Source organism: Podarcis erhardii, assembly GCF_964252035.2.
Source record: "Podarcis erhardii genome assembly, chromosome: Z".
NCBI classification, from domain to species: domain Eukaryota; kingdom Metazoa; phylum Chordata; class Lepidosauria; order Squamata; family Lacertidae; genus Podarcis; species Podarcis erhardii.
Window position 1 is genome coordinate 36,406,540 of NC_138504.1, and position 20,424 is coordinate 36,426,963.

General features: G+C 46.0%; 1 protein-coding gene across 2 annotated transcripts in view; it reads right to left on the reverse strand.

Annotated features, from left to right (window-relative positions):
• DDX31 (DEAD-box helicase 31) overlaps positions 1-20,424 on the reverse strand; it is a 67,373-nt gene that overhangs the window by 10,752 nt on the left and 36,197 nt on the right. For both annotated transcript variants that reach the window (XM_081847030.1, XM_081847029.1), the window contains exons 17-19: positions 19,585-19,666; positions 9,676-9,787; positions 2,185-2,362 (exon numbers count right to left, since the gene is read on the reverse strand). In XM_081847030.1, the coding sequence (XP_081703156.1) occupies positions 2,185-2,362; positions 9,676-9,787; positions 19,585-19,666 (372 nt within the window). The remainder of the gene's footprint in view (positions 1-2,184; positions 2,363-9,675; positions 9,788-19,584; positions 19,667-20,424) is intronic.

Genomic DNA, 20,424 nt, shown 5'->3' on the forward strand with positions numbered 1-20,424 from the left:
TTACATGCTCTTTATCAGCTAATCAGGCTATTCTTAGCTAAATAAAGCTCCGTTAAATCCCCTGCTCGCTGGGGCATTCCTGTCCTGCTGCCCATCTGCTGGTGAGGGTGAGCAGAAGCAGTCCGCAGGGAGAAAAAAGGCAGGGACAATGTGGTTCGTCCTGAATCCCCTCCCAACAACTGCTCTGTGGGTCCCGTCCCCCACCCAGTCCTTCTGCACCCCCCAAAAAAAACATACTTCGTTTCTTTAATTTTGCTTCTCGGATGGCCCGAGCTAAAGATGTCAGCGGCCCCAGCAAATCGTGACATGGATTAAGGGGGGCTTTATAATTGAACAGCCGACGCTTTGCGCAGATTGGAGCGTTGTTGTTTTTTTGAAACAATTTTTCAGCAATGGAGTATATACAAAAAAAGAGAGGGACCCAAGGAAAGAAATAAAAGGAAAAACTGAGAAAAGCAACACAGATATTTGCAAAAAGGGAGGCGGGCTTGGGAGAAAAGGACAAGAATGAAACAGCAAAGAAAGAGAAAGGGAAGAAATTGAAAGAAGGTGAAGGAAGAGAAGAAGAAGAAGAAGAAGAAGAAGAAGAAGAAGAGGAGGAGGAGGAGGAGGAGGAGGAGGAGGAGGAGGAAGAGGAAGAAAGTAGTTTGGGAGTTGTTTCTTACCATGGTTTTCTTTGAATTAAAGCAAAGGTGGTTTAGAGAGCAGTATATATGCATGGATTAAAAAGCATGATTTAGAAAAAGAAAAGACCACTTGAAAATAACACCCCACAGTTGAATATTTTTTAAAAAAGAGCAATCTGATAGGCTCTCTTATCTAAACAGGAACGCTAAAAGAGGAGAGCATTCATGGATTGGGAATAAATAAACGTGTTGGCAAAGTGGGGAGGATTCAGAAAGGTGCAGAAAGACTGCATTTCCTCACACTCTAAAATGATGATGATGATGATGACAAACAGCAGGTTCCAGGGCAGGCTGCAACACTTTAAAATTCAGGATTCAAAAGTTTAAAACAGATTACGGTCACAGGAATGGCAGGGCCCTGAAAAGGCAGATCGCAGGTGTCTCAGGGTAAAGAGATTTATCTTCAGCATTCGCCTGTAGAGTGAAGAAGCCAGACTCACCCCTTTGCAGAGTGAGTTCCACAGCTTAGGGTCTGTTACAGACAAGCAAGGCCCTCTCCTTGGCTGCCACCCGTCACAACTTGGTGGTGTAACTACCAAGAGCGTCCCCTCTGCCAATGTCAGCACCCAAGAGGGTCTGTATGGAAGGAGGCAGTCCCTAAGATATTTTTGGCCTAAGTTATTTAGGATTTTATCCACTGGATGGCAGAGTCTGAGGTGACCCAATGACACTGACAGGCAGCAGGTCAAGGAGAGGCAGACACATCACTCTGGACCATTGGACATCTTGGCTGGGGGCTGATGGGTGCTGACATCCAAAACTGCTGAAGAGCACCACACTTAGGGCTACCCCTGGTAGACAATACAGAGCTAGATGGACCAATGGTCTGACTCAGTATGAGGCAGCTTCCTGAACTCCTAACTCTGGCAAAGACCTCCTCCTGGTGGTGGAAGAGAGGAGTGCATGAGTCTGGCATTGAGTGTGGGGTCCTTTCTGCTCATGCACCAATCATGCCGTATGCAAGCACACAAAACAAGTGTTAACACAGAAAGGCTTCCTTTGGGTAGATGTACATTGCTGTATTGAGAGGAGGAACAGCTGGAACGGGGAAGGGTCTTGCCCAGGCCACCCTATGGCTCTACAGGTTAAAGCAGAACTGGGGAATCTCTAGAATATATTGAACTCCAAGCTCCTATTCTCCCCTGGCCATTGGGCCATGCTAGCTGGTACAGTTAGGACTGTACCAGTCCAGCCGCATCTAGAGGGGCTGCAGGTTCCTCACCCCAAATCGAAGAAGAGGTATCCCCCCTTTTTCCTGAAGGATTGTCTCTTCTAAACAGAGGCATCCCTCCATTTGCTGTATGCAGTAGGCAATGTTGCTGCTTCAATTTGGAATGGAGGAGACTGTGACCCTCCACAGGCTCCTGCGTTTCAGCTTCCATTCTCCCCGGCGGCTCGTCATGTTAGCTACAAGGGCTGATGCGAATCTGGAAGGCCACCGGTTTCCCATTATTCCAATGTCAAACCCGCACACTGAGTTGGAAAGCAAAGCCTTTACCTTTTCTGCTTCTGGTTCTTTGCTTGCTTTGGGAAGGCAGAGGTGGCACTGAGATTCTTAGGGGCGTCCCGGAGCCCAAAGCTCTTTGCCACGTGGCCCAGATGGAGAGATTTGACGTGGAAGATGTGCTTGAGGCTGGCTGGGTAGGTTGCATACGACCGGATGAAAGACTGCAGAGCTGGAGGGAAAAGGGAGGAAGAAAAATGAATGTGGCCGTTGGGAATTTTCCTTTGCAAAAAGGGATTACGTGCCATCGCCTCTCAGGTGAGATTATCTCCCTGTTGGGACACTCTTCATTTGAGCTCAAGTTCACCTCCAAAACAGATGCAATGTCCACTAAGCATATGCAGAAAGCCTGTCACATACCATCAAATTACCAAAATAAATCCCCTGCACTGGGCAACATTTGTGTATCACAACAGCAGTTAAAACATGGGTGGTTTTCAGAACTTGAGTCTACAATTCTACATTAATATACCAGGGAAAGAGTCCCTTTGAACTCAACGGGGCTTATTTCTGGGTAGACACATAAAAGATCACATTTTTATTGCTATAAAAAACCCCCACAGGTGCGTAAGATGTGATTTGATGTTTTTTTTCTGATTGGCATGGCTTAGGGACTAATTTTATTACAGAAGCTTCCGTGCCCATCAGCTGTGCAAGCTCTGCTGTCCATCCAGCTCACATGTGCAAGCCGGAGGGGCAGCAGAGCTTGCACAGCTGAGGTGCAGGGAAGTGGCTGCTGCTTCACTACCCTGCACGTCAGCTGCTAGGCGGGGAGGCATCCTGCTCACGAGGAGACCCTCCTCAAAGCTTGAAGAGAATGTCCTCTCCAGGCTCTGGGGAGGGTCTCCCTGCAAGTCAGGAGGACTCTCCAGGATGCTCCCCATTTCCGGGATCCACTTCTGAGTTCCCAGAATTGCATGTGTGCATGTTCCCGCACAAATACAGTGGTACCTCGGGTTACAGACGCTTCAGGTTACATACGCTTCAGGTTACATACACCGCTAACCCAGAAATAGTACCTCGGGTTAAGAACTTTGCTTCAGGATGAGAACAGAAATTGCGTGGCGGCAGCAGGAGGCCCCATTAGCTAAAGTGCTGCTTCAGGTTAAGAACAGATTCAGGTTAAAAACGGACCTCCGGAACAAATTAAGTACTTAACCCGAGAAACCACTGTACAGCATGCACATATGGGAAGTTGTTTGTATTCATATACATATATGTGTGTGTGTGTGTGTGAGAGAGAGAGAGAGAGAGAGAGAGAGAGAGATCTGTCTCAAATAATTCGTGATAGCAGGTTGTCACCCATATTAGTCCTACTCAGAGTAGGCCCACTGAAATCGAAAGACATGACCAACTTAAGGTGTTCATTTTAATGGGTCTACTCAAGAGTAAAATTTAGCCCTATGCATATTATCCACAATCTGTATTATGAATTGTTTATTTGTAATGCTTGAATTATCATCTGTCATTTTCCCGTCGTAAGGTATTGGGCAGCTTACTACTTTTATTAAAGTCCCTTGTATCAGTAGCTCCCAAACTCACCCCACCTAACTTGAAAATCACTGAAGGTCTTGGCAGGCGACTTAATAATTTTTCTGCCTGTTGTAGCAATTGCAAAGCGGTGTGCTAGAGCCTGTATTGCTTTCAACTGTATTCTTATTGCTCCTTTTGTTTCTTCTATATTGAATTCTATTGTGTTATGATTTGCATCCCACAGAATCCAGACAATTCCAAACTGTGATTTGATAAAATACAACAAGAAGAAATAAAAGGAGAAATAAAAATGCAACTAAAAATCAATACGAATGTTTAATGTGATGGAAGGTCCGCCTAATGTCTTCAACCAGAGATCCGCAGACACACCGTGAAGCTCATGGACATAGTTTGGGAATCCTTGTCTTACAGTTTTCAGTGTCATTCTGAGGCTTGCCCCTCCCTCTCTGTTGACCCCAGATGGAGAAAAAGCAGCTTTAAAGCAGCACAAACACTTCTTTTAAAAAGTTTTAAAAAACCAAACAAATGCCTTGTGTGACTCTTGCAGGCCAACATAGGGACAGCTACTGCAATGTCCACTGAGTACTTCTAAACTATTGGCTGTGAGTCCTGGAAGACTTGCACACCATTTTCCTCCTGGCCTGAGGGTATAGCCCAACTCCAGATAAGATACAGGGGCTGAGGCTGCTTAACAGATTCCTGGCCTGGGGTGTTTTGGGGGGTTGTCACTGTTGAGGTTTTTTTTTCAATTTTTATTTTAGATCTTGTAATTTATGTGGAAATTGTTCAGTCCGGTTGTGTATTTTAAAAAAAGTTTTATTTATTGTTCATGACTACTTCTGCTATGTTGTAGTTATGAATTCTTTTCATGCTGTAAGGCGTGGTTTGAACTGTAGAAAGCTGGCATACAAATAAAACTATGTAGGTACGTAGACAGTGGTACCTCTGGTTGCGAACGGGATCCGTTCCGGAGGCCCGTTCGCAACATGAAAAGAACGCAACCCACAGCGGCACATCTGCACACGCACGGGCTGCGATTCGCCACTTCTGTGCATGCACGTGACATCATTTTGCGCGTCTGCGCATGCACAAGCGGCGAAACCTGGAAGTAACCCTTTCCGGTACTTCCGGGTCACCGCAGGACGTAACCTGAAAAAATGTAACATGAAGCGGATGTAACATGAGGTATGGCTGTACTTGCAAAGGAGACCACTAAAGATTTCATGCTTTGCAGGGTTAGCCCCCAGTTCTCGTTCCCCTCCGATTCTCACCCCAGAATTCTCACATTTCTGGTTTTCAAATAAATCCCAGCGATGCAGCTCTGGACCCCTCCCCACTTTCTCTCCCTACCCTCATCTCAGACCCCTGCCTCCCCACCCCAGACCACCCCAGTCCCTTAACTGCATCGAAACCTAACACTGCTCCCCCACCAGTCTCTTTTGCCCTTCCTCACTGAGTCAGTAGACCAGCACGTTTGCCCACAGCTTAAGCCTAATCTCTCAGGGGTGGCAGGAGATTGGGGTTTACGAACAGTAATAAAAATGTCATTTTAGCGAGATCAGTTCCTGGAAGGACTCTGGGAATCCATCAAAGCTCTGTTTGCCAAGCAAAGCGAACACCATTTCCCAATCAATGAGGGAGTAACGAAGGAGAGAGCGTTGCAACCCCTTCTTCTCATTTCACATCATCAATTTTTTAGAGACCCGTCTGGCGGGGGAGGGGGAACACAGGAAGAAAGAGAGGGGAAAATACTGGCGGGGGTGGGGGTGTGTGAGTTGCCAACCTTTCTAAAGGTAATGTTTGATATTTTAAGATGTTCAGTCACGACTTCAGGCCCAACTTCATCATACAGGTGGTTCAAAAGCCACATGGACAAGAGTTGCTCGGTTCAAAGCACAGAAAGGCTGGCCTACATGTCTCTGCTTCTTTCCCGCTCCACCACACAAAGCAAGTTCCTAGTCCATATTGGGCAGGGAGGAGGGAAAAAACTGGAAACACAAGTCAGAGTCTGCCATTTTTGTGGGTATGCACACCTGTGTTTTCCCCTCCTGAGCTCAAGGCGAATGACCACAATACAGAAAACATCAGGGAAAACTTTATCTAAAAACCTTATTTAAAAAGGCAGAGGCAGAGGACTATGAAAAAAGCAGCCAGCAGGTTCAGTACCACTGTCTCCCCTACTCAACAGCCTGACCGTAGATGGTCACAAGAGGCTTTCAGAGCAATCAACAAAACAATTAATCAATCAGATTAATATGGCATTAAAAAAACAACAACCCAAGTTCATAGGTAATCCCCACCCCATAAAAAGGCACAACACAACTCTGAATAGAAACATCTACATTAAATGTCTGAGGTTCAGCAGGGAGGCGGGGGGGGGGCTCTCTGATCTCAGCTGGAAGGGGGATTTACAATAATGAATGCACAGTTCCTAGTGCACATGAGCTATGTGGTAACTACCAAAAGAGACTCTCACCCGAATAGCAAGGAAGCTACATGGCTGGCAAACCTCCTTTAGGAGGTTATTCTGGAGCCACGACTGAAATGGTCCCCCCTTTCTCATTGTACCCAGTTTGAATGTGCATCCCACCAGAACACAGAATTGAGCATGCCATGGTCAACCTTGGCAGGGAGGGTAGCAACTACTAATGGTAGCTAATATGACAGGTCCCATGAATTGCAGGGTGAGGGAGGGGTATCCAATGTTAATCCTACTCAGAGTAGCCCCTTTGAAACTAAAGGACATGGCTCACTTAGGTCCATGAACTTTAATAGGGCCATTCTCAGTGGAACTTGGTTATATGCAATTCAAAGTAACTTCACCTCTGTCAGATTGGTTCTGTGGGATCTGGAGTATACTATACAGTGGTACCTCAGATTACAGACACTTCAGGTTACAGACTCCGCTTACCCAGAAATAGTACCTCGGGTTAAGAACTTTGCTTCAGGTCGAGAACAGAAATCGTGCGGCGGAAACAGGAGGCCCCATTAGCTAAAGTGGTGCTTCAGGTTAAGAACAGTTTCAGGTTAAGAATGAACCTCCAGAACAAATTAAGCTCTTAACCTGAGGTACCACTGTAATGCATAACTTTGCATATTATCTTTGGGCACGTAAAAATCAAATGTATGAAAAGCAGTTGAAATTGTCAATTTGTCACCAAGGTTTGGACTAAGTTTGTTGATTTTGCACATTCCCAATCCATGCTAAAATGAGTATAATCAATCTCTTTCAGATTTTTGGGTTTCTTCTTCTTCTTCTTCTTCTTCTTCTTCTTCTTCTTCTTCTTCTTCTTCTCCCCATTTTTACTTGTTGGCATCCATCTGTCTTGAAAGACAATGGAGTGCGCCTCTGGGGGTGAAGTCAAACCGCTGGGAGAATCACAGTGCCTGCCATTTTAAATCTGCCCCCACAATTCCCAGTGCTTTATACAGAGTCAGCCCATTGGTTCATATAGCTCAGTGTTGTCTACACTGACCGGCAGCAGCTCTCCAGCAACTCTCAAACAGGAGGTTTCACCCAGTCCTACCTGGATTGAAACCAGGACCTTCTGCATGCAAAGTAGGTGCTCTGCAATGAAGCCATGGTGCTTCAAACAGCAATGTAGGAAGGTCCTTCACAGTCAGGCCACTAGTCCATCTAGCTCAGCACTGTCTACACTGACCGGCAGCAGCTCCTCAGGATTTCAGACAAGAAACCATCTGGAGATGCTGGTGATTGAACTCTGAGGCCTTCTGTGGGCAAAGCAGATGCTCTAAAAAGTACCCTGACAGTTAAGTCCAGTCGCAGATGCCTCTGGGGTTGCAGCGCTCATCTAGCTTTACAGGCTGAGGGAGCTGGTGTTTGTCCGTAGACAGTTTTTCCGGATCATGTGGCCAGCATGACTAATCCGCTTCTGGCACAATGGAACACCGAAACCAGAGCAGCACACAGAAACACAGTTTACCTTCCCACCGGAGTGGTACCTATTTATCTACTTGCACTTTTTGGCATGCTTTCGAACTGCTAGGTTGGTAGGAGCTGGGACAGAGCAACGGGAGCTCACCCCACTGCGTGGATTTGAACCACCGGCCTTCCGATCGGCAAGCCCAAGAGGCTCAGTGGTTTAGATCACAGCACCACCCGTGTCCCCCACAGCCACAAAGGAAAGAGTTAGGAAAACTGTGGTGGTCAAGTCTCCACACAGCCCCCGAAAAGTTCTACAGGAGGAAACACGGCCCTTGGACTGCAAGAAGGGTTTCCATCCTAGCTCTAGCCACTGAGCTATGGGCCCTTCCTAAAGAACAGAGTGAGGATGAACAGCCAGATATTTTTAAAAAGTAGCTGCTCCTTTGGGAAGGGGTTCTGTGAGGTAACGCTGGCTACCAACAACATCGACCAGGTCAAAACATAATTTGAAGCGAAGAGCTTGGGGTGGGGAGAGAAGGCTAAGAAAGAGAGAGAGAACTGTGCATTTGGCATCATTTCTGTTTGATTTCCTGCCATAAACAGGAGAGCCAGCTGCCGCGTTAATTATTCACCATCCTTGGCTTCAACAGAGGAGGAAGAATGGAGGGAGGTTTATGGAAGCCAGCCGGTGTTTGGAAATCCTGCATATGCAGACAGCAAGAAAGATGGGGCGATGGAGGAAGGGCAAGGAGGAGCCACCTTTGCATGGGACACAAAACTGGGAAAACACAGAGGGCGAGGGAGAAAGGGAAGCGTTTAAGATATTCATGGGAAATGCAGGGCTGGTATCTCTCCCTCTGCAGTCATCCAGCGTTGCATAAAGGTTCAGGCTCTGGCACGGAAGAAGAGAATCACATCTGCCTTTATGGAGCTCTCAACTGCATAAACTGCAAGCACCAATATGGGTTTGGTAATGTAAGAGCCTCTCCCCTCCCCCACCCTTGATATTTTGTGCCACTGTTGATGGTGTAGAACACAGCCAAGAAGATGCCTGCCAGTCAATTATGCCCAGTCCCACCAAGCAAATCCTGAAGACTGCAGAATTCGGAGGGTCACTGCTTCCTTGTCCGTAAAATGGGATATGAGGGGAGAAATCATATTCCAGATTGGTTGTGTGCCAATGGTTCCACAGCAGAATAGAAAAAGGAAAAGGGGGGGGGGGAGTGGCCTTGGGATCAAACTTTAGAAGGTTTCTTCCTGGCTCTTCCTCCTGCTGAAAATGGGCCTGAAAGCAGTGTTCTCTTGCAGCCAATAGAATATGTTGCTTTTTGTGACTGGTGGTTGTGTTTGCAAATTGTGACTGTGATGTTTGCAAATTCACTCTTGGGCTCAAAAAGTTCAGCTACCCCCATGCTGAACCATAGTAGCAGGATGGAAAGATGTTTCCGAAATGCCCAGGAAAATATGATTTTGCTTCTGATTTCAACTAACCATAGTTTAGTTGCAGTGTTCAGCTTAACTGTGGTTAAAGCAAGAGGGTGGAATTCATTCTCGTGCCGAGGAAGGGAGGGTGTACATCTAGGAACATGAAGCTGCCTTATACAGGGTCAGACCGTTGGTCCATGAAGCTAGGCGTTCTCTGCATTGACTGGAAGTGGCTTTCCAGGATTTCAGACATATGGCTCTCTCAGCCCTACCTGGAGATGCTGAGGGCTGCACCTGAGACCTTCTGCATCCAAAGAAGATGCTCTACCATTGAGCTATGGTCCTTGCCCTATATAGGGTTGGCTGCTGAAAGCTGAACTTGGTTATGACAGAGTTAGCACTATGGCATTTCACCTAAACCTATTAGAAAGTTTTAGCTGGTTTTAGAAGGTTGTTTTTAAACAGTTTTTGTGAGTTTTAATTGTGTTCTGTTACCCTGCTTGCTGCCCTGGGCTCCTTCAGAAGGAAGGATGGAATATAAAATATAATAATATTTTAAGAAACACCACTCAATGATGCAATAGTAAAAAATGTTTTTCATCACCCCCTCTTCTCCTGCTAAAACTAAAAAAAAAAAAAGATTACATTCTAAGATTATCAAAAACAAAAAGACTCCTAACCTTTTTTGGCCCACTGAACAGTTTCTGCATTAGAGTGGACGTAATTCTCGAATTCAGTCTGCAAGATGGTGGCTCTGCGTCGCACTTCCTGGGGGTCATCACTGTGGAACTTCTATAGCAGACGAAGAAAGTGGGGGCAGGGGAAGAAAAAAGAATGAAGCAGTTTTGAAAGAGATTTTATACCCAGTTCTTCAGTTCTGTTTATTCAGCTTATGAATCGCTCTGTCATGGGGACAGAGATGGGGGAAACGCACAGTAAAAACCATTGAAACGAAACATCCATTAAAACAGATCAAATGTACCAAAAGTGTTTGCCAATTAAGGAAGTCACATATTAAATGTCCCAAGCAGAGGCCACCCTTTCCAGGTTACCAGACTTCCAGGGAAAAAACAGATCAGTTATTTAGTATTTAAAAAGCTTTATGAGCTGGTTGCCTTTCCAATCAATTTTTATCATTATCAGCCCAAGCTGAAGAAGGTGGTGGGACAAATAAAGAGGTTCACCCCTGCTGATCTTAATGCCTGAAAGTATCAGTAGGGAAGAATATCTTTCAGATATTTGAGGCCAGGGTGGCCTGGGGAGATTCCTGAGGGCCAGAGAGGGACCCAGAGGGCCACATTCAGGGCCTGTGCTGTCTTATCCTTGAGTTTGCACTGATAGCCCCCAAGCTCTCTGGGGTTGCAACTCTCCTCCCCTTCCTGAGATGTGAATGAAGCTAGCCAAATTCAACCATACAGCAAAAATGTCTAAAACAAAGAGCCCCTTCCCCAATATCATAAAAACCTGCTGGATATTCAGAGGAACACCATGAAGGTTGGACAGAGCCATCATGGTCTGTATGATTGGCAGGTGAGATGATGTTACTGGTGCTGCCACTAGGGGCTGCTTGGTTAGCGGTGACCTGTGTCAGGGCCTTCTCAGTGGCTGCTCCCTATTTGTGGAATGCCCTCCCTGTTAAGATGTGCCTGTCTCCATCAGAACAAGGAGGAATCTAAATGCATTCCTGTATCACCCAGACATTCAGTGGCTGAAATACACTGCTTCTGAAGTCATGTGACCACTGTTAACTGTTTTTAGAACGCTTAAAAAATTATATTATTGACGCGTTTGCTGCTCTGGGCTCCTTCAGGAGGAAGGGTGGGATACCAATTGAATCAATTAAAAATAATATATTACACACACACACTCTTACACTCTTCTCCTGAGCTCATCCTAGGGGCAGAACTGACAATCTTCGAGATGCACACCTTCCAACATATTTCTTCTTTTCCAGAGCAAAACCCCCTCACAGATCACCTTCCACCTTTCCAAAATAACTTACATGGCCTTCAGCATCCCTAACCATATCTATGGTGCAATTTTACATAACATAGCAACCTGTCAGCATCTTTGAAGCCAATCTACCAAAGACGGTAGCCTCCCCCCCCATCTTCCAATCCTTTGCTAAATAAGCATTTATGCCATTATTAACACATTCCCTGTTAAATCTGTGTCTCTCCCATGCCCCCCACAACACCATTTTTTGGCATGCAACTGCCAGTATTGTTAAGAGGAATGGAAAGATAAAAACCTTACGGAAGTAGAAAGAGGAAAAGGAAATGAAAGAACATATCCAACTGAGGTTTTGCTCAGAACAGTCTCACTGAAATTAAAGCACCTAAATTAGTGATGGCTGTTCATTTCAGTGGGTCTGCTCTGAAGTGGCCTAGTGGATTGGGCGGCTTGAAGAGGATGGTACAGATTTATGGAGGAGAAAGCTATCAATGGCTTCTAGCCACAGTGGCCATGCTCTGCCTCCAGTTGGAGGCGGCAATGCTTCTGAACACCAGTTGCTAGAAAACCACAAGAGGGGAGAGAGCTACTGTGCTCAGCTCATGCTTCCAGGCTTCTCACATCTGTGTGGCCACTGTTTGAGCAGGATGCTGGACTGAATGGGACCCCTTTTGGCATGGTTTAGAAAGGCTCTTTCCATGTTCTTCCTCCACCATTGGTGGCAGTTTGCTTCTGGATGCCAGTTGCTGGAAACCGCAGGAGGACGAGTCCATTGCGCTTGTGGGTTTCCAACAGGCATCTGGTCAGCCACTGGCCTGATCCAGCAGGCTCTTCTCATGCTCTTATACATCCCTATGTAAACAAGTGCAAGGAAGGTTTAGCTAAGGGTTTTGCAGTCTAATTGTTAAGCAGCTTCCATTTTGTCTGAATGGTTTTCTTACATAAGCATTTAATAAAATGCTAGTGTTTTTGGAGAAGGAAAACTCTGTTCCTAAACCTCCGCTGCCCTGCAACTACACTCATTCATGAGAAAGACTTTGAGAGGAAACCCTGAGGAATAATCTGTACCCGCTGCCCTGTGGGACATCTTCAGGAGAAGGAAGGGCTAAGGAGGAAACCCTACACAAATCTGGAGTTGAGTCCCTAAGACAGTTGGATGGTGTCTTGTATGCCTCCTTCCGGCAACTCCTGCAGCTAAGCTGGTGCAAAATATATTGCTCCGCTTTCCTTTGGACAACATCAGTGAGGCTGAGAGGGGGTAATTGTCATCTGGACAGTCCAGGACCTCTATACACACTGCCCAGGCTTGCACCCCAGAAAGACTTCAGTACTGCTACAGCTGCAGAAATAATGTGTGAGGCAGCAATTATGAGCTACCGGGCTCTGCAGCCACAGCAGGTGCTATGATTCTCCAGCAGTTTGACCCTCAGAGGTGCACTCCGTGGTCCCTCATGATAGACAGAAGTGTGTGTCACTCACAATATAGCTGGGGAGCGATAGACAATATTTTGGACTTATCTCCCAGGACCCCCAGCAGATGGCATGGCCACTGGCCAGGGGATGAAGGAGGTTGAAGTTGAGCAAAAGACAGTGGGCTGCTCCTGTAGGAAGGCACGCTTCAACCAAAGCTGAACACAATTTTAACAGTTCACATTGAGTGCAATGGGGAATGGCCAAGTAGGAGCTTAACAGTTCAAAGGTCGTAGCTTGGTGGTAGAACATTGTGCTTTGCATGCAGACAGTTCCAGGTTCACTCCCAGCATTTCAAGGTAGGGATGGAAATGCCCCCTGCCTGAAACCCTGGAGAGCTGCTACTGGTAAGTGTAGGCAATACTGAGCTAGATGGACTAATATTCTGATGCCATATAAGGCAGATTCCGATGTACATGTCTCCAAAAGTAAGTCCCACTGAGTTTAGTGGGGTTTATTTCCAGGTAAACTAGTATAGGATTGCAACCCAAATCCTACTGATTTATCAGGAGGACTTTGAAGTACATGATTATTGGCTGCATTTTGCCTGAACTAAGCATAAATTTCTACTCAGGAGGGAGTGCATATTTCCGAGCCTAGATCGGGATTTGCAAACCATCGTTTGTGAGGAGACTGCATTAACTGTGCCAACTAAATCTAGATTGCTGGCTGGTCTCACCAAAAGTGGAAAAATCTTTACACTCTCTGGCACTTCCAATTCCATATATTCCAAAAAGCATATTCTGTGGCAATGGCTCAAGGAGTATGCTTTTAAATGGGCAATTTCTGTGTGGTATTTACTTTGTTTACAATGCAATGCTGAAAACCAATTCAGATTTCAAACACCTAAGGGTGCTTGGTTACATTGTTTAGCAATGAGAAAAAGTCTTGCAATATATACCAAAATATGAAGTTAAAGGGGTGGAAGTGTTAGATGTGCTGCTGCTGCTGCTGCTGGTGTGTGTGTGTGTGTGTGTGTGTGTGTGTGATTAAAAACAGAATGTGACAGTTCATGAGCAGAATAAATGTACAAAGGGACCTCCTCTTGGGCAGTGCCCCATATGTGGAATTATCTGCCCTGTTCAAATTAGTGGTGACAAACCTGTGGCAGCTGGTGCCTATTGGAACTGGCAGGGCAGAAAGCCCAATAGTAGAAGGAACCAGAGGCAATGACAAGCAGGGTCAGCCCCATCCTCTCCTCCTTGCTGAATTCTACAAGGGGCCACACTGAGGCTAAGGAGGAAGAAGCTGACAGGCAGAACTACCACCAGCAGTGGAAGTAAGGCAGGCAAGCAGGTAGGGGCTGTTGGAGGGAAGTCTGAGGTTGGCATGGCAATGCCTCATTTGCCCTAATGGACCAGCCTTCTTTTCTATGTCCCTACAGGTGCTGGACTCAAACTCTCATCAGCCCCAGCCAGTATGGTCAACGGTCAGGGATGATGTGATTTATAGTCCAACAACTACTAGAGGGCCACAATCTTCCCATCCTTAGTTCAGATAATTTACCCCTTCTGGCATGTGACCTGTTGAGGGTGCTTTTTTCCAGCAAACCTTTGTTTTTAACAGCTGTTTAAAGTTATGATGTGTTAGTCCTGACTTTTTAAAAAAAATGTTTTTACTATTAATGTTACTGTTATGCCTTTATCTGCATACACACAATGGGTTGTCTCCAGCTAAGTTCCACTCAGAGCAGACTCACTGAAAATAACGAGCCTACATTTCATAGGATTCCCAGACCTCCTGACGGCAACAAAACCACAACATGGTTTGCTTGTTTAGTGGATATATATCCCACCATTTCCGCCCTCCAAGGACCTTAAAGGTGACGTACATGGTTCTCCCCCAACCTCATTTAATCCCCACAACAACCCTGGGAGATAGACAGGTCATGGGCCAAAGGGCAGGGACAGTGACCTAAAGTCAGGCAGCGTGAGCTTCATGGCCAAGTGATGATCCGAACCCAGGTCCTAGTCCAAAACTCTACCTGCACTGCACCACACTGGTTTTTACAAAAAGTCATGCATATTGATTTCAATGGGTCTACTTTGAGTAGGACCATTTGCAACCCAATATTCTTTTATTTATATATATGAATATATGTCCATTTATGTACTTCCTTGTGCATTCTGGTGGACAAGCGACATACAATTATTATTTTTAAAGCGAGTCAAGTCTCAGCTGTTGTGAAACGCCAAAAAGTTCCTTTGCTTCTCTCCCCCTGCTCCCCCCTCGCTCTTCGCCCACACCACCCCGATCCACCTTTTTTCTTTCCTTAAGCCTCCTGGGTGGCGAGAGAGTGTCACCCTCCTGCCATCTTTTTAATATGAATGTGAAATTAAGCGAGTTGCCCTTTCCCCCGGTGGACAGAATCCTCTGTTATTAAAAAGTAAAGCACTTTAATAATGAAAAACTTTCCCCCCTCCCCTCTCACCCCCCTCCCGGTGTTTTAACTGTTTAAAATTAATGAGAAGGGCAGAACGGTTGTCAAAAGCGTTATTGAAAGCGGGCAGCGAGGACGGCATAAACCCCGAAAATCCCTCCAGAGTGTTAAATAAACAGCGCTTCAGCCCTCTCCAAATCCCTCTGATGGTTATTGTATACATTCTGTATCTGAGCTCAGAATAGATCTGAGCACCAGGGAAGGCAGGAAAGGTTCCCGAATTCCAATAAAGGCCTCAAATTAAAGACAGCCCGGCGCGAATTCCAGGAGAAAATTAAAGAGACCTCAAACTTAAGTGACAGGTGACTTGCTTCTATGCCACAACTGTCTGGGGATTTAGTGATAATATGGCAATATATTACAAAGGACTCCTCATTCTCTCTCTCTCTCTCCTTCCACACCATTCCTCTCCCTCTCCCCTCCACCAAAAAAATCTTCCCACCTTTTAGGTTTCAGAATGAGGCATCTCTCCTTTTTCCAGAAAAAGAAGGGAGGAATACTTGTTTATATATATCTATTTAAAAAACAATTTCATCAAGGCTGTATACACACACACACACAAACCCCTATGTACAAGCAGGTAGAGAAGCAAGTTTGGGGGTCAGAGAGAGACAAACAAACAGGAAAAAAAGAAAAGAGAAGGAAATAGTGCGGGGGGAGATACAACACATTAAAAAAAGAAACCCACGCCACTAGCATCAACCCCCCGCCAACACACAGTTCCACCATTCTCTTTATACATCTTCTCATCCCCCCCCCCCGAGCAATTTTATTTTTAAAAACTGCACTCTAATGGGCATGTTTTGATTTCTGCCTTCCAGGGTGGCTGGTCTGGGGAAAGGAAGAAAAATCTAAAATTAAAAACTGACTCAGAGCTGAAAAGGGAAAATACGCAGGACACAGACACACAAAGTACTACCTGCCACCCTGGAAATAGGGTAGAGTTGTAGCCAATGACCACACCTGTAACCCTCCCCCCCAACCCCCCCCCACTTTTGCTGCATTCGCACTTGACCTCAAACTTCCAGGTATATGCTTGACAAATCATAGGCGCACACCTAAAGAAATACTGGCTAAAGCTGCACTTAACACTGCAGGAAAAATAAACACAAGCACCAAGTATTCACATTATGGTATGAACCTCTACAATAGGGACCAGGAACCTGCAGTTTAGGGGAAGGGCCACAGCTTCATGGCAGAACATTTGCCTTGCAAGTAGAATGTCCCAAGTTCAATCCCCGATATCTCTGAAACCCTGAAGAATTGCTGCCGGTCCACATATACAATACCGAACTAGATGTTCAGTTGGTTCTGACTCAAATTAAAACAGCCTTTAATTCAGAAACATGAAGACTAGAAACTTAGTTCAGGGAGCACCATAGCTCAGTGGTAGAGCACCTACTTTGCATGCAGAAGGAGCCCAGGTACAATCCCCAATGGCGTTGCAAGCTAGGGCTGGGAGAGACTGCCAGAAACCCCAGAGGTGCTGGCAGCCCATGTATCCAACACTGAACAAGATGGACCAAGGGTTTCACTCAATATAAGGTAGCTTTATATATCCTAAGGGGGAGAGAGGCCACAAAGGAATGGGAGAGCAACTGCTTTGCATACAGACGGTCCTGGGTTCAATCCTTGGCAATCTTCAGGTAGAGCTGGGAGAGACTCCGTGTCTGAAACCCTGGAGAGATGCTGCCAGTCAATGCAGACAACACTGAATGGGATGGACCCATAGTCTGACTCAGTATAAAGGCAACTTCAGATGTTGCGGGGAGGCCTGGCCAGTGGTCCAGGATGGTGGGAGCTGTGGAGCAACCTCAGTCTGGGAGGAGCCTCGGGTCCCCATCCCCAGTTTAAAATCATATGTCAGGAAGCTGCAGTTCAGGAATGGGAAACTAGTTATGGCCTGAGGACCACTTTTCCTTCTGGGCAACCCTCTGAGGGCCACATGCTAGTGGTGGGCCGGGCCAGATGCAAAAGTGGGGAGAGCAACAAATGTAGAATTTACCTTTCTACAGCAGGCTAGTTTCTGCACACACTCACCCATCTGTCCTTCATCTAGGTAGACTGAAGAGGGACTGTCAAGGAACTAGGTCACATCACAGGACACAGCCAGGCAAAAACACCTGATGCAGGTCCAGTAAGGAGTGTAGCTTGGCCCCTGGACCTGAGTCTCCCCACCCCTGCTGTAGCTGGACCCTGCATTCATACCCTGCTGTGATCCATAAGTTAGAATAGATGCCTGTTTAGATATAGCCTCCCACTGGAAAGACTCCAAAGGACCATCTCTGATGGCGTTTGGGGTTCAGCTGTTTCTGAGCACCTAATGCAAAACAGGAGGGTTGGCAGAGGTCAAAATAAATACATTTACTCTGAGAAGAAGAAAAAGAAGAGGAGGAGGAGGAGTTTGGATTTGATATCCCGCTTTATCACTACCAGAAGGAGTCTCAAAGCGGCTAACAATCTTCTTTCCCTTCCTCCCCCACAACAAACACTCTGTGAGGTGAGTGGGGCTGAGAGACTTCAGGGAAGTGTGACTAGCTCAAGGTCACCCAGCAGCTGCATGTGGAAGAGCAGGGACGTGAACCCAGTTCACCAGATTACGAGTCCACCGCTCTTAACCACTACACCACACTGGCTCACATAATAATATAGCTATATATATCATGATAAGGTGTGGTCCCTGTATATCAGCTAAGTAAACAGACATGACATTAAATGTAAAACCTCCAGCCATTCATGCTTACATTCAATGATTCAGTTATTGGATTAAGAGTCCCTACTCAACTTTTCTTTTTAGATGCGACTGAAGTAAGCATGTAACCATGTACAGGTTTTGTTGACGCTATTTTATTAAAAAGTCCTCTACTATAAATTTGTCTAATCCTCTTTTAAAGCCTTCCAGGTTGGTGGCCATAGTTTAACTATGTGCTGCATGAAGGACTTTATTTGTCCTGGCTATAAAAGGGAGGCATCTTCCTTCCAGTTGGTGGTGGGCAGGAAGCAAGGTGAGAACTGCAATGCCTTCTCTCTTGATTTTTGTTTTTTAAAGGGATACATACAAAACGAAGATTTTTGTTTTTAGCAACTTTTTGCCCTGCACCTTCCAAGCCTCTCTCTCACACACAGAGCGTGCCCCCCACTCGGAGCCTCCCCCAGCCTGGCAGAAAAAGTGCAGGCAGATCAAATGTATTCTCTTTGTAGGCCTGTGAACATTCACACACCCAGACGCGGCCGCATATATATTTCATGTGCCTAAAGATAAAAAATACATTTTACAGGTGCTTTCAGCATCTTTTCCTCCATCAGCTCCTTAGAGAAGTCCAAACACACACACACTCTAAAGGGGTATTTATAATGGACATCAGTGAAGACTTCTGCAAGGAGAGAAAGCTATGTTGAGGTTCATTTGATAAAGCCTTATACACTGAAAAAACTGGAAGCACACAAAGAACTGGAAGAAGGCAGAACACTCAGTTTCCAAGTTGATCAGCTCTAATCAGCACAAAGGGCCAGGAAACTTATTCTCAGTGGCTAAAAAAGGTCCCTTTCCATGCTGACTGGGTGGCTCTAGGATACCAGGGACAGGGACCCTTGCGCAGAAATAATAAGTTTCTGATCTGCTGCAAGGTCACGGTCAACTTTGGAACACAGCTGTTCAAGGCAATCCCCAGTAGCTAACAATGGACAACGTGTATCGATGCTAGTCATTTGGGCCAAAAATAAAAAAGCCACTTTTGCAATGCCTTCCAAGCCTCATCTCCTAAACGGAGTTTCTGACTCACCACAGATGAGCAATCAAATAGTTTGCTTTACACCAGGGTTGGGGAACCCTTTTCATCCTAAGTGCTATATTCCATTCTAGGCAACCTTCTAGCAGCCCCTTGCCAGCAGTAAGCAGAGGGAGAAGCAAAAGTGGGTGCAGGAACAAATGAGAATTCTCTCTCTCTCTCTCTCTCTCTCTCTCTCTCTCACACACACACACACACACACACACACACACACAAAATCCTCCATCCAGGCAAGCTAAAGGCATTACCAGAGTCCATGGACACATTCCAGCCAGGTAGAAACACTTAAGGAAGGTGTGTAGCAGGGAAGACATTTACTAATCTTTCCCACTATACCTTCCTCAAACACTACCATCCTCAGGTGATGAAATGTCAAATTTAGATCCCACTCTTCACCATTAACTGATTGCAGAGGACTTTTTCTGTGGAATCTCCTCACCACAGACGTGTGGCTGTCACCTTCCCATACAGTTTTCAGTGAATGCTGAAGATGCACCTCTTTGCCAGGCCTTTGACACCTGAAAAGTGTGTGCTTTCAGCGCCCACCTTATTCCTGGGACTGCAATTCATTTTAGACTGTTTTAAATTTTGAATTGCCGTAACCAGCCCCAGGATCTGCTAGTAAAGGACAGGTAATAAGTTTAACAACAGCAATAGGAAGACGAGGAGGAGGAGAACCCCCAGACTGTGAACCTGGTCCTTCAGAGGCCCATCTCCCTCCAGAACTGGTCATTCACCTAGTCCTCAAACCCAGGTTTAAGTGAAGAGTTATAAGAGCAGAGCTGGTGGACCAAATGTTAGGTCCATTCTCATCGAGCATCCCAGGAAGTAATGCCTCTTGTGACTAGGAGAAAGGACTGCAAACCTTTTAACTTTCCTCCCTAGAAAGGAAGGAAACATGGAGGGAGAGAGGGGTTCCCTCTTCCATAAGAACTCACCTTATTTCCCCTCTGGCTGCCCTTGAAACGGTCATCTTTCATCAAGCTGGACAGGACAGATTCCATCTTCATCTCTGAAACACTGGAAGGCGAAAAACAAGGGATGGAAAGATCACTCATGTTTTGTTTTTTAGCGCATATTTTATTAAATGATGGCTGGAAATGGCACTTTAAAAATAAAATAAAATAGTGCTACATCAAGGGTAGCCCAAGGCGATGTCATTCAGGTTTTGCTGTGCTATAATGAAGGTGTGTAGCTTCATTTTTCAGCCTGAGGGCCACATTTCCCTTCTGGGAAACCTTCTGAGGGCCACATGCCAGTGGTGGGCGGAGCCATGAGTAAGAAAGCAACAAATATAAACATTACCTTTCTACAGTATGCTAGTTTCTATAGAAATACACTTTCTTTATCCTCCATCCAGGTATTTCACACAAAATAGGTAAAGGTACCCCTGCCCGTACGGGCCAGTCATGTCCGACTCTAGGGTTGTGCGCCCATCTCACTTAAGAGGCCAGGGGCCAGCGCTGTCCGGAGACACTTCCGGGTCACATGGCCAGCGTGACGAAGCTGCTCTGGCGAGCCGGCACCAGCGCAGCACACGGAAACGCCATTTACCTTCCCGCTAGAAAGCGGTACCTATTTATCTACTTGCACTTTAGGGGTGCTTTCGAACTGCTAGGTGGGCAGGAGCTGGGACCGAAAAACAGGAGCTCAACCCGCTGCGGGGATTCGAACCGCCGACCATGCGATCGGCAAGCCCTAGGCGCTGAGGTTTTACCCACAGCGCCACAAAATACCAGGTGCTAAATCTATCTATTATCACAGCGCGGTTTACAACA